Below are 13,634 nucleotides of genomic sequence, written 5' to 3'. Positions count from 1 at the left end.
AAGCCAATTTTGAATCCACCTTATCACATTACCCTGTATCCCATGTGCATTTGCCTTCTTTATAAGTCTCCCATGTGGCACCTTGTCAAAGGCTTTGCTGAAATCCATATAAACTACATCAACTACACTACCCTCATCTACACACCTAGTTACCTCCTCAAAAAATTCAGTCAAATTTGTTAGGCATGACCTCCCTCTGACAAAGACATGCTGACTATCCCTGATCAAACCATGCCTCTCCAAGTGGAGATAGATTCTCTCCTTCAGAACTTTCTCCAATAGTTTCTCTACCACTGACGTGAGACTCACTGGTCAGTAGTTCCCTGGCTTATCTCTACAACCCTTCTTAAATAGCGGAGCCACATTAGCTGTTCTCCAGTCCTCTGGCACCTCCCCCATGGATAGAGATAAATTAAAACTTTGGGTCAGAGCCCCTGCAATCTCCTCCCTTGCCTCCCTCAGCAGTCTGAGACACAAATCATCTGGACCTGGAGATTTGTCCACTTTTAAGCATGCCAACACCTCCAATACTTAGTCACTCCCTATATCAATTTTCTCAAGCACCTCGCAGTCTCTCTCCCCAAGTTCCATACCTTCATCCTCTTTCTCTTGGGTGAAGACGGATGTGAAGTATTTGTTCATCAGACATGTAGCATGCTATTGATTTTTTTTTCTTTACTCTTTCATGGGATGTGGGCATCACTGGCAATGCCAGCATTTGTTGCCCATCCCTAATTGCCTTGGTTTTGATGCTTATCTCAAGAACACAAAAGCCATCAAACCTGGAGTAGAGTGCACTGTTCTGATTCCTGTATTATAATTTTTTTATTCTATTGCGGGATATGGCCATTGCTGGCTAGGCCAGCATTTATTGCCCATCTTGAGTTGCCCTTAAGATGGTGGTGGTGAGCCATCTCTTGAACTGTTGATTTAATAGAGGCATTGGAGAAGCTTTACAAGAATGAAACTAAAACTGAGAATATCAGGAACGGTTGAATAGTCTGGGACTCTTATCTAGAAAAGTGAAGGCTGAGGGGAATGTAAGACCTAGTATACGTCTTTAAGATTATGAAAGTGGTTCAATAGGCTAGATGTTTCCACTTGGGATGGGAGGAACCAAAACTACTGGTTATAAATATAAGTTAGTCACTAATAACTTCAATAGGGAATGCAGGAAAAATGTGTAAAAGAATGGTTAAAACGTGGAGCTTACTATCACAAGGAATAATTGAGGTGAATAGCACAGATTCATTTAAAAGGAAGCTAGATAAATGCATATGGGGTTAGGCATAGAAAGCCACGCCGATAGAGTTAGAGATGAAGAGGAGTGGGGGGAGGTTCATGTGGAACATAAACATCAGTGTGGACTAGTGGGGCTGAATGGCCTTTTTCTGTGCTGTATATTCTATACAATTCTATGTAATAAGTAAGGCAGCTAATTTGTTGCTGTGCAAAATGCCACACTAAATCCTGAATTTCTTTTAAATTTTCCAAATATAATGCTCTACTGATCAAATGGGAACAAGTGTAAGCCATTCAGCCCTTTGAACTTGCTCCGCCATTTACTTGGGTCATAGCTGGTCCTGAACTCCACTTATCCACCTTTGTTCCATATTCCTTGATTCCTTACCAAACAAAAATTTACTGATTCTAGTCTTGAAAATGTCTGGCCACAGCCTTTTGGTGAGAGGGAGTGAGATCCAGAACGCTGCTACAGTTTCTGTGGAAAAAAATATTTCATCACTTCTCTCTAGTCTAGCTCCAATTTTAAGGTTGTGAACCTTGTTCTGGATTCCCCCACCAGAGGAAGTAGTTTTTCTGTATCTACCCGACTGATTCCCTTTGCCATTTCAAATACTTTGGCTAGGTCACCCCTCAGGCTTCTAGGAACACAAAACAAGATTATGAAAGCTCCTCATAATTGAACTCTTAAAGCTCTTGTACAATTCTGGTGAATTTGCATTGTAACCCCTCCCAAGACCAAAAAAACTGTCCTCGGGTGCAGTGTCCAAAATGGAACACAACCCTCTAGATGGAGTCTGTCCAAAGCACCGTCCAACTCAAGTGTAACTTCCTCAAATGAAACAACTAAGATTATTCAATTGAAATAGGGGTAGATTTTATAACATCATGCTCCTGGCACAGATCTTCAAGCAACACGAGTGAATATTGGGAATTTGCGTGCAGAAGTCCATGATTGACCACCCATTAATTTCAGTAGGCAGAAAATTGTGTCAGTCCACATTCAGTCTAAATGAAGCTGTTATGAATAAGGTTAATCATGTAATCAGGTGCATCTCTAGGACATATCACTACAGGGCAAATTCATCAATAATGCACTCTCAACAGAAAGACTTGCTTGATGGGACCACTCATGGAGATGGGGCTACAATACTATAGAACTGATAACCTGACGCACATACTCCTTGAGTGAAACATCCAGCTGGGAGTGCTGGATCACTGAATAAACCCTTATAGGCCAGAACAAGTTATTTTAATTTATATAGATTATTTATGAGACCACTATTGGAATGTTGGGAGAAGATTTCTTTTGTGTGGTAGGAAGCAAAATCACAATTGCAGGACGTTGGTGAGACCACATCTAGAGTACTGTGTACAATTTTGGTCTCCTTATTGAAGAGAGGATATAAATGCGATCGAAGCAGTTAAGAGAAGGTTCACCCAGCTGATACCTGGGATGGAGGTGTTAATCTTATGAGGAAAGATTGGGCAAGCTGGGCCTGTTTAGAAGAATGAGAGGTGTCCATGTAAGATCCTGAGGGGACTTGACAAAGTGGATGCTGAAAAGATGTTTCCTGTTGTGGGAGAGACTAGAACTAGGAGACACATTTAAAAATAAAGGGTCTCCCATTTAAGACAGAGGTGAGGAGAAATATTTTCTCTCAGGGGGTTGTGAATTCAGAACTCTCTTTCCTGGAGAGCAATTGAGGCAGGGTCATTGAATATTTTTAAGGCAGAGGAAGATAGATTCTTGAGTAACAAGGGAATCGAAGGTTATCGGGGTAGGCAGAATATGGATTTGAGGCCACAGTCAGATCAGCCTTGATCTTACTGAATGGCAGAGAAGGCTTGAGTGGCCAAGTGACCTACTACTGGTCCTAATTCATGTTTGTATGTTCACATGTAAGCACATTTTTTATAAATGCACATACTGTACTGAAGAAACAATTATTCGGGATATGAGTTGATAAGGAAGAGCCAGCATGGATTTCTAAAGGGGAAATCATGTTTAATTAACTTGCTGGAGTATTTTGAAGAGGTAACCAAAAAGGTTGATGAGAGTAATGCTGTTGATGTGGTGTACATGGACTTTCAAAAGGCATTTGATACAGTGCCACACAACAGACTTGTGAAAAAAGTTATTGCTCATGGAATAAAAGGGACAGTAGCAACTTGGATACAAAATTGGCTGAAAAATAGGAAGCAGAGAGTAATGGTCAATGGATATTTTTCAGGCTGGAGGGAGGTTTGTAGTGGAGTTCCCCAGGGGTTGGTATTGGGACCCTTGCTTTTCCTGAGATATATTATTGATCTAGATCTTGGTGTGCAGGGGACAATTTCAAAGTTTGCAGATGATGCAAAGCTTGGGAGTGTTGTAAACTGTGAGGAGGATAGTGTAGAACTTCAAAAGGACATAGACAGTTAGTGGAGTGGGCAGATAGGGGCAGATGAAGTTCAATGCAGATAAGTATGAGGTGATGCATTTTGGTAGGAAGAACATGAACAGACAATATAAAATAAGAGGTGAAATTTTGAAAGCGGTGCAGGAGCAGAAAGACCTGGGTGTATATGTGCATAGAAGGTGGCAGGACAGGTGGAGACAGCAGTTAATAAAGCATATAGTATCCTCGGCTTTATTAATAGGGGCATAGAGTACAAGAGCAGGGAGGTTATGCTGAATTTATATAAGACATTTGTTAGACCTCAGCTGGAATATTGTGTACAGTTCTGGGCGCCACATTATAGGAAGAGTGTGAACACATTGGAGAGAGTGCAGAAGAGGTTTACAAGAATGGTTCCAGGGATGAGAAACTTCAGTTACGAAGATAGATTGTAGAGGTTGGGACTGTTCTCCTTGGAGAGAAGGCTAAGAGGAGATTTGATAGGGATGTTCAAAATCATGAGGGGGCTGGACAGAGCAGATAGGGAGAAGCTGTTCCCACTCATAAAAGGATCAAGAACAAGAGAGCACAGATTTAAAGTGATTTAAAGAAAGAAGCATGTGCGATGTGAGAAAAAGCTTTGTCACACAACGAGTGGCTCGGGTCTGGAATGCACTGCCTGGAAGTGTGGTGGAGGCAGGTTCAATTGAGGCATTCAAGAGACGATTAGATGATTATTTGAATAGAAACAATGTACAAGGGTACGGGGAAAAGGCAGGGCAATGGCACTAGGTCATAATGCTCATTTGGAGAGCCGGTGCAGATGCAATAGGCTGAATGGCCTCCTTCTGCGCTTTTAAAATTCCATGATTCTGCCACCTCAATTGTGTGCAGTCTTTCAAAAGGATTTCATGATGTGCTGACAATGTGGAGAGCAATGAGATTGATTCCTTAACCGGCACAAAAGTGCTGCTTAAACAGTCTAGGGAGAATCTGTTGGATTGAATTGCTTTTGATACCAAAATGTTTTGAGTTCTGTAGCAATTCCAATTAAAGGATTTTTCGGTGTTCAACTAAAAATCAGCCGAAATGTGTTGGAAAGCAGAATTTCAGTTTTAACATTTTCCAATTAGACCAAGTGTGATCTGATCATACACTGTGGAATAATTTCCCCCCCCTGTCGGCGGTGGGGGAAGTGCAGGAGCGGGTGCAGGCAGGCATGCCTCCGATCAGCGCCCTCAATTAAGGCCTGCCCAGCGTGATGTCTGCCAGGAAGCGCTATGCGCTCCCTGTGCGGGGGGGGGAGGGGGGGCGCTTGGGATTGGGATTCCCTCAGCCGAGAGTGCGCTCTTTCATGCACGCGAAAGAGCGTACTCATCTCGCTGAGGCTAAGTGCTGCCTCAGGGAGATCGGCGCCAAATTTAAAAATGGTAAAGGTGCAAAAACAAAATTTCCCTGACCATGTCCCCTCCTGTGACATTGTCACATGAGTTGGAACATGTCCATCACTTTAAATCAAACATTTATTAAATTTTTAAAAACCCTCATGAAACCTCATCCCGCCCATGGATGAGGTTTTATGCTTTTTCTGAAGCCCGCCAGGGCTCCTGGCCTGCCCGCCAACCCTAAGGTTGGACGGGCATGTCCATTAATGAGGTTAATGACTTTGTCAATGGTCTCAATAGGCCGTTGACAGGTCGGCGGGCGCCCAGCTGATTCAGCTGCCCCCCACCGCCGACCTGAAAATTGAAATGACGCGGGGTGACGTCGGGAGTTCCGCCCGATGTCAACCCATGTCATTTTACATGTCGGCGAGTTCCGTCCGATGTCAACCCATGTCATTTTACATGCTTGCCGACCTAAGGACCCCTGCTCAATGAGTGAGATTTTTATTTAAAATTACAATTTCATCGTACCCAGCGCTATGTTATTCTCAGATTTTCATTTTATTTAACAATGCCACCAAATTGAAAATTTGGATTGTTGCTCATTTCACTGTCAGCCCAAGAAAGATCTTACCCACTTCCAGCTTTTAATTGTTTTGTAATAAACTAGCAGACAATGCGGTCTTTTCCTTTGTTTCTTAATGATTTGTTAATGATAATAGTAGACAATCATAACATAAACCATATTCAGACTTTAGACAGATAAAATAATGTCTTTGCAACATTTCTTATTTTTTTTTAATTGAAAGCTAACATGCAGCGCCTAAAACCGAATAAGTAACCATACGAGTGAATAATTGGCAGTTATTTTGAACATATGAAACCACAAACTGTTTCTATTTGTGATTTTTTTATTATTATGAGAACAGGACCTCGACATAGACCCTAAAAAGACAAACAAAGGAACGCCAGAAGAAACAGGCAGTTACCTACTCTCTAAGGATCTACCAGAGCAGTGTCTATACACCAGACTGAGCGCCTTACAGAAACTGAAGGTAAGATGTTCATATTCCAAATGCAGATATTAAACTGTTGCAACAGATGACATCTGAACCTTATTCCATGCTATTTAAAACCAATCTGATATTCAAAGTTAGCTTGCTAGTCCACTTTATGCCCTTGTGCCAACTATTATAATTCTTTTCCCACCAGCGCCATTATTTTCACAAATTAGCTTCCAAATGGAATTTCTCATCTGATGTGTTAGAAAGAAGTAACTCAACAGCAACCTGCATTTATATAGCACCTCTAACTCAGCAGACTCCGTGAAGCACCTTAGGATGCCTTAATCAGACAAAATATGACACCAAGTGATATAAAGTAACATTAGAACAGGTGAGGTAGTTTTAAGGTGTATCTTAAAGGAGAGAGAGTTAGAGAGGTGGTGAGATTTAACAATGGCATTTCAGAGCTTGCACCATAGGCAATCAAAAGCATGACTGGCAATGGTGGGAATGCATAGGCGCCCAGAAATGAAGGAATACATAGATTTCAGAGGTTTGTAGGGCTGGAGGAGCTTACAGAGCCCAGGCATGGAGGCATTGTATTGCAAGAATCGAGAATTTAAATTTGAGGCATTGCCAGGCTAGGAGCAAATGTAGGTCAGCAAACACAGATTCCAGAGAAAGTTAGCTGCTGTACCTCCTGCCCCTTCACCAGCCAAAACTATTCCACCATTCAAATAGGCCATTGGTGATCTGTATCTCAAATCCACTTCTCCAATTTTGCTCCATGATTCTTGATATCTTATGCAACAAAATCTATTGATCTCAGTCTTGAAAATGTTAATTGACCCAACATCCAGAGCCTTTTGGGGGATGGAATGAGGGAGTTCTAAATTTCTACTCCTAATGACAGCTGTGAATGGACTATCTAACTATTCTGTACTTCAAACAGAACAGAGCATTATTTCTTAGTTTGGATTCATACATGCCAAGGAAAGAAACAGAGACGTGCTTACTATGCACCTGTTTGGTTTTCTCATTCATGTTAACTGGTGTATCATCCATGATGAAAGGACTCTGGCTCCATCAGTATAAACATGCTTTGAACTAGCTCACAAAGAGACATATGAAACTAAAATATTGCAAAAACAAAGTTCCGCTCATTCTTCAACAACATTATTCAGTATTTGTAAATGTCTCATTAACCAGGCGTAAACAAAATTAAAAACTGACCTTTCCTTTTATAGATTCAGAGATATTGCACCATATAGCTGTGCATGTCACTCTTTGCCAAAGCTTTTTCCCCCTGGTGTGTTCCTAGGTTGCTATTGCATTCAAAATCTATTAATCTTTCTAGTCTGGCAAAGAGGTTACATTTATCCTTGTTGCTCAGATTATACATCTATCAGCTTTCTCTCAGTCATCATAAATGCTAACAAACAGCAGTTATCAATAACTTGCTCACCAATGCTCAGTTTGCATTTCACCAGGAGCACTCGGCTCCAAACCTCATTACAGCTTCAAATATAGAAATCAGCTGAGTTTCAGAGATGAGGTGTTAGTGATAGAATTCGACTATGTGGCTGGAGTCATCCCTGGAATAACAGCAACAACAACTTGTATTTATATAGCACCTTTAATGTAATAAAATGTCTCAAAGTGTTTCACAGGAGCATTATGAAGCAAAATGAGACACCTATCACATATTAGGACAAATGACCAACATCTTTATTCAAAGTGGTAAGCTTAAAGGAGCATCTTAAAGGAGGAAAGAGAGATTGAGGTTTTGGAAGGGAATTCCATAGTTTAGGGCCTAGGCAACTGAAGACGTGGACGCCAGTGATGGAGCAGTTAAAATTGGGGATACTCGAGAGGCCAGAATTGGAGGAGCATAGATACCTCCAAAGATTGTGGGCTGCAGCAGATTAAAGAGAGAAAGAGAGCAAGACCAAGGAGGGATTTGAAAACAAAGATGAGAATTGGAGGAACTGGAATTAGGGGACGCGGTTTAAGAATAAGAGGCCTCTCTTTTAAGATGGAGATGAGATTTTTTTTCTCTAGAGGGTTTTTAGTCTGTCGAATTCCCTTCCCCAGAAAGCAGTGGAGGTTAGGTCACTGAATTTATTCAAGGCAGAGTTAGACAGATTTTTGATAGGCAAGGGAGTCAAGGGTTATGGGTGGTTAAAAACCCATCTGGTTCACTAATGTCCTTTAGGGAGGAAATCTGCTGTACTTACCTAGCCTGGCCTACATGTGACTCCACACCCACAGCAATGTGATTGTCTCTTAAGTTCCCTCTGAAATGGCTTAGCAAGCCACTCAGTTCAAGAGTCATTAGGGATGGGCAATAAATGCTGGCACCCACATCCAATGAAAGAATAATAAAAAAACCACAATCAGATGAGGCACGATCTTATCAAATGGCAGAACAGGCTCAAAGGGCCAAATGGCCTACTTCTGCTGTTAAGTCCTATGTCTTATGTTCCTATGTAACAGTTGACTGGTTTCATCCCAGCTGTAGCAGGTGGCTTTGATAAATACCCTGAATTACAGTAAAGTCCCGCCATTTGCGACTTCCTTATTCGTGAATTCACTTAACCTGCACTTATTACTTTGTAGACAGCATCACCCATTGCTTGGGCAATGCTTGCTTATCCGTGGTTTCTTCTCTCTCTCTCTCTCTCTTTTCCTAGGTAGACAGCGGCCGTGACGGGGCGTCCAGAGCTACAATAACAGCTCTATTCAATTTTAAATCTGCATTAGCATCTAACCTAACTCTATGCCTGTGTTTTATAAACATGACCCCCTAGTTTTCCCATCCCTATAATTCTTAATTAACCCCAAAGAAGGAACTCAAGGCATCCATGCACATTGCATGCTTTGGTAATGTCTTGCCAAGAGCGATGACACTATGCTCAGAGGTTCCCCCATCTGTCCTATACAGGTAATGCATCATATTTTTGCTGGAGAATCCAGTACTGCCCTTGCATGGCTGGAACAGATCTAATTGAATCCCACTCAAAAACTTGTTCCCCCTTCGCGATTTCACCGTTTCGAGATATCGCGGGAATGCAATCCCCGTGAGCGACAGGACTTTACTGTAATTGTAAATTCTGGATGAAGGCATTATGGTGCAACCACCTCAGTTAACTAAAACTCAGGAGCCTGCAGAGCCTAGCACCTGCTTGGGCATATGCTCCCAGTCCCTTGCACTTGTTGCCCACATTGGGACAGCTCTGGCATCTCAGGCATGTTGAAGGCTTCAGATCAGGTGCCTAAGACAATTTCTGCTGATCTGGTGGGACACCTAGAATTTTGGGCCCACAGAATTTTACTTATGTTTGTAAGAGAAACATTGAAGTCTAGCTTTTCCAGTAGGTGCAGCTTAGTCACAAATGGCTAGAAGCAATTATGTAGGTTAAGATATGTTACTGAAGTAACATAAGTAACATATGCTACAATCTCAAAGGGCAGTGAACTCATATGTGATAGAGGAGTAGGTGAATAGAAAGCTACAACCCATTGATTGTTTCAACTGTCCTAAATAAACCTGGGCATGAAGCTTCTCTGCTAAACAAAGGTATAGGGAAAAGATTTTCCACTGCTTAATATTGCATCATCAGTCAGGCAGCAGGAGCACCAAATTGTCATCAACCTCAGCCCTGTGGAACTACAATTCAGGGGTAGATTTTTCATCAGACTGGAATATCAAGGGGTATAGAACAAAAGTGAGTAAATGGAGTTGAGGTATAGATCAGCCCCAATCTAATTGGATGGCCAAACAGGTTCCAGGGGCTGAATGACCAACTCTTGTTCCTTTATTCATTCATTCATTCAGTTTGCCCTTGATGCAGTCTTCTATGGTGGGACTGCATCTTGGGTGGTGGAAATGACTGTCTCAAACTGGTGGACACTTCACTCAAATATTAATTTGGAGGTATGCTAATATTGCATGCTATTTCCCACCATTCTGACACGTGGGAGATATGGCAATAACTATGCCTATGTGAAAAGGGCATCCCAGCATTTGCTAGGTAATGGTAAGGATACTGGAGATGATGTAAAGTGTACAGTGTTATTAAAATGAGTATATTGCAGTCATCCCCTAACTGTTCTCTTTTGTACATTTTTATTCAGTTCAAATTAAATCATAAAATCATAGAATGGTTACAACACAGAAGGAACAATTCACCTAGTTCTACACCCCTGCCTTTTCCCCATAGCCCTGCAAACTTTTCCTCATCAGATAATGATCCAATTCCTTTTTGAAAGCCTTGATTGAACCTGCCTCCACCAATACCTCAGGCAATGCATGTCAGATCCTAACCACTCATTGGGCAGAATTTTCTGCCTACTGGGCGGGCAGGCCCAACCCAATCTCTGGCGGGCGGGGAGCCGATCCCCGCCGGAGAAGCGGGCCGTGCTGCCATTTTAAGTGGGCGGGCCAATTAAGGCCCGCCCAGTGTGATGTCCGGCGGGATGCGCTATGCGCTTCCTGTGCGGGTGGAGGGGGATTCCCCAAAAGCGAGAGTGCGCTCTTTCGTGCCTGCGCATAAAAGAGCGCACATCTCCCTGAGGCTAAGTGCTGCCTCAGGGAGAGTGCTTACACTTTTAAAAAGATTAAAAATAGAAAGAAAAATTCTTAACATGTCCCCATCATGTGACAATGTCACATGAGATGGGACGTATTCATAAATTACGGTAAAACTTTATTAAACTGTTTAAAACCCTGCATGAAACCTCATCCCGCCGGTGGATGAGGTTTCATGTTTTTTCTATTACCCGCCAGGGCTCCTGGCCTGCCCGAGGTCCTTTAATTGTTTTAATGATCCTGTCAATGGCCTCAATTGGCCATTGACAGGTCGGCGGGCGCACAGCTGATTTTGCTGTGCCCCCGCCTTCCTGAAAATTTAAATGGGGCGGGATGACATCAGGGGTTCCCCCCGACGTCATCCCATGTCGTTTTACACATCGGCGAGTGGGCCCCAACCCCTGCTCGCCGACAGCAAAATTCTGCCCATTGTGTGAGAATGTTGCCATTGGTTTTTTTTTCCAATTGCCCTAAATCTGTGCCTTCTGGTTCTCAATCCTTCCAGTTTCTCCTCATTTACTCTGTCCAGACCCTCATGATTTTGAATACCTCTACCAAATCTCCTCTTAGCCTTCTCTTCTCCAAGGAGAAGAGTCCCAACTTCTCCAATCTTTCTACAGTGCTGAAGTCCTTCATCCTTGGAACCTTCTCTTCTTGAATCTTTTCTGCACTCACTCTAATGCCTTCGCACCCTTCCCAAAGTGTGGTGGCCAGAACTGGACGCAGTACTCCAGTTGAGATCAAACTGTGTTTTATATAGGTTTAACATAACTTCCTTGTTTTTGTACTCTGTGCCCCTATTAATAAAGCCTAGGATCCTGTATACTTTATTAAGCACTCTCCCAACTTGTCCTGCCTCTTCAATGATTTATGCACATATACACCCAGGTCCTGCACCCCCTTAAGAATTGTACCTCTGAGTTCTTTCTATCAAAGTGAATCACTTTACACTTCTCTGCGTTAAATTTCATGTGCCACTTGTCTGTCCAATCCAGCAGCCTGTCTGTGTCCTTTTGAAGATCTACACTGTCCTCCTCACAGTTCACAATACTTTCAAGTTTCGTATCATCTGCAAATTTTGAAATTGTGCCCTATACAGCAAAGTCATTAATATATATCTGGAAGAGCAAGGGTGTTGACAGCAATCCTTGGGGATTTCCACAATAAATCTTCATCCAGTCCAAAAAGCAACTGTTCTCCATTGCTCTTTTTTCCTATCATTTAGACAATTTTGTATCCACATTGCTACTGTCCCTTTCACTCCATGAGCTCTAACTTTGCTCACAAGCCTGTTGCGCAGCAATATATCAAGTGCCTTTTGGAAGTCCATGTACACCACATCAACAGCATTACCCTCATCAACCTTCCCTGTTACCTAATCGAAAATCTCAAGCAAATTAAACACTATTTACCCTTAACCAATCAGGAGAGGATTAAAACTGGCTGCTGATTCTCTATCACTTATTTTACACAGTCGCACAAAGTCAAATACACCCTTTTGATTGCAAGTGTTTGTTTCTTATATTTTTGTATATAATCAGAATTTAAACATCAAAGTGTGACAACCACCATCTATAATAATCTTTTGCAAGTTGAAAAACATGGCACGAGGTCATAATGCTCCATCTGAATAATACTCCATCTTATGACAGTCTATTCAGATAATAACTTTATTAGGAGGCCTGTATTCTTTTTGTTTCATAACATTAGCAAATTTACATAACATGTTTAAGAGGGATTTCAGTTAATCTTCCCCAGAAGTTACAGCAAGAAAGCAGGAGAAGCCCCAAAAAAGCCCCAGGTGTTTGTGTCTCTGTCTGTCTCTGATAACACGCCCCAGGATAACCTCGAACCTCTAACATTATAAATTACTGCACGAATAGGCAAAGTTAGGCTCCCATAATACTTTGTCATAAATGCCATGTTGAGAATATGCACCAGTATAAAAATGAATATGCCGCTTTTCTGTAATAAATTTGAAGAGAAGTTTTTTTCCTGGATTACTATTTTTTGAATGTTATCCAGTTTCCTGCTTGAGCTTGTAATTTGCTTGCCATGTTTAGTTTCTTGAAGGAAAGTGAGGGGGATAAAAGAGACCTCAATTCATGTTCTTCTGGTGTAGGTACGGCTGGTGTTCACTGCCTGCCTTCGGTATCAGTACCATGGACTCGATGAACCTGTGGAAGAGGCCAAGGAGGTGGACGTAGGCAAACCGCTCATCGCAAAGCTGGACATCCATCGCACCATCAGGAGGAACAGCTGCCTAGTGACCTGTCCTATGCCTCATAGTCCATCGCACAGCCCAGTCCACAGCCCGTCTCACAGTCCTGTGCGAAGCATGGCTTATAGTCCAGAGTTTGAGCATTACCACCACCATCACAACCAACATTATCAAGATAATTCTCACCTTGGAGTCTACAACCCAAATTCAACCATGATGGGTGCAATGCGCTGCACCATTCCTTCTGACAGCAGTAAATACAGCACCACATATACACACATGTCAGACTGGGGTCAAAGGCCTCACTTCTGTCGTAGCAACATAGGAGAGATCAATATTCCTGTTGAGAATGATATCAATGACCTGCAGTCTGATTTCACTAGCTGCCTGCAGTTCACTGAGCATTAATGCACAAATAATTATTCTGAATGTACTGGAGCAATGCTGACTCCCGCTGGAAGTAACAAAACGTCGAATATATCCACCCTAATGACACCACGCTGATGATGAGGTTTTCCATTGTGTTTCTCATCATTTGCACACTAATAACACTGGGCACAAGGAATGCCAAGCATCCAGCATTTCTAAGGTCACAGAGGGGAGTTTTTAAAAGTTAATGAGCTGCCTTAGTCAATGTAGCCAAACACAGATCGATCAACTGCATAGTTTAGGCAGATTTTGGTTTACAGTTTCATAAAATCGGGCAGCCTGGATGGTAATTGGCCATTTTCCATCCCTCCCCAGGCAGGTGGCGAATTATGGTCAAGGTCAAGTATGCAGGAAAGACAGTTAACTTGAAACTTATAGTGT

General features: G+C 42.2%; 1 protein-coding gene across 1 annotated transcript in view; it reads left to right on the top strand.

Annotated features, from left to right (window-relative positions):
* malt1 (MALT paracaspase 1) overlaps positions 1-13,347 on the top strand; it is a 129,436-nt gene extending 116,089 nt beyond the window's left edge. The window contains exons 16-17 of the mRNA XM_078551889.1: positions 5,938-6,063; positions 12,726-13,347. Coding sequence (XP_078408015.1) covers positions 5,938-6,063; positions 12,726-13,232 — 633 coding nt within the window. The 3' untranslated portion in view covers positions 13,233-13,347. The remainder of the gene's footprint in view (positions 1-5,937; positions 6,064-12,725) is intronic.
* The last annotated feature ends 287 nt before the right edge of the window (positions 13,348-13,634 follow it).

This window comes from Cetorhinus maximus, chromosome 1 (genome assembly GCF_964194155.1).
Source record: "Cetorhinus maximus chromosome 1, sCetMax3.hap1.1, whole genome shotgun sequence".
NCBI lineage: Eukaryota > Metazoa > Chordata > Chondrichthyes > Lamniformes > Cetorhinidae > Cetorhinus > Cetorhinus maximus.
Note: the sequence above shows the minus strand (reverse complement) of the source record. Positions and strands in the feature narration are given on the sequence as shown.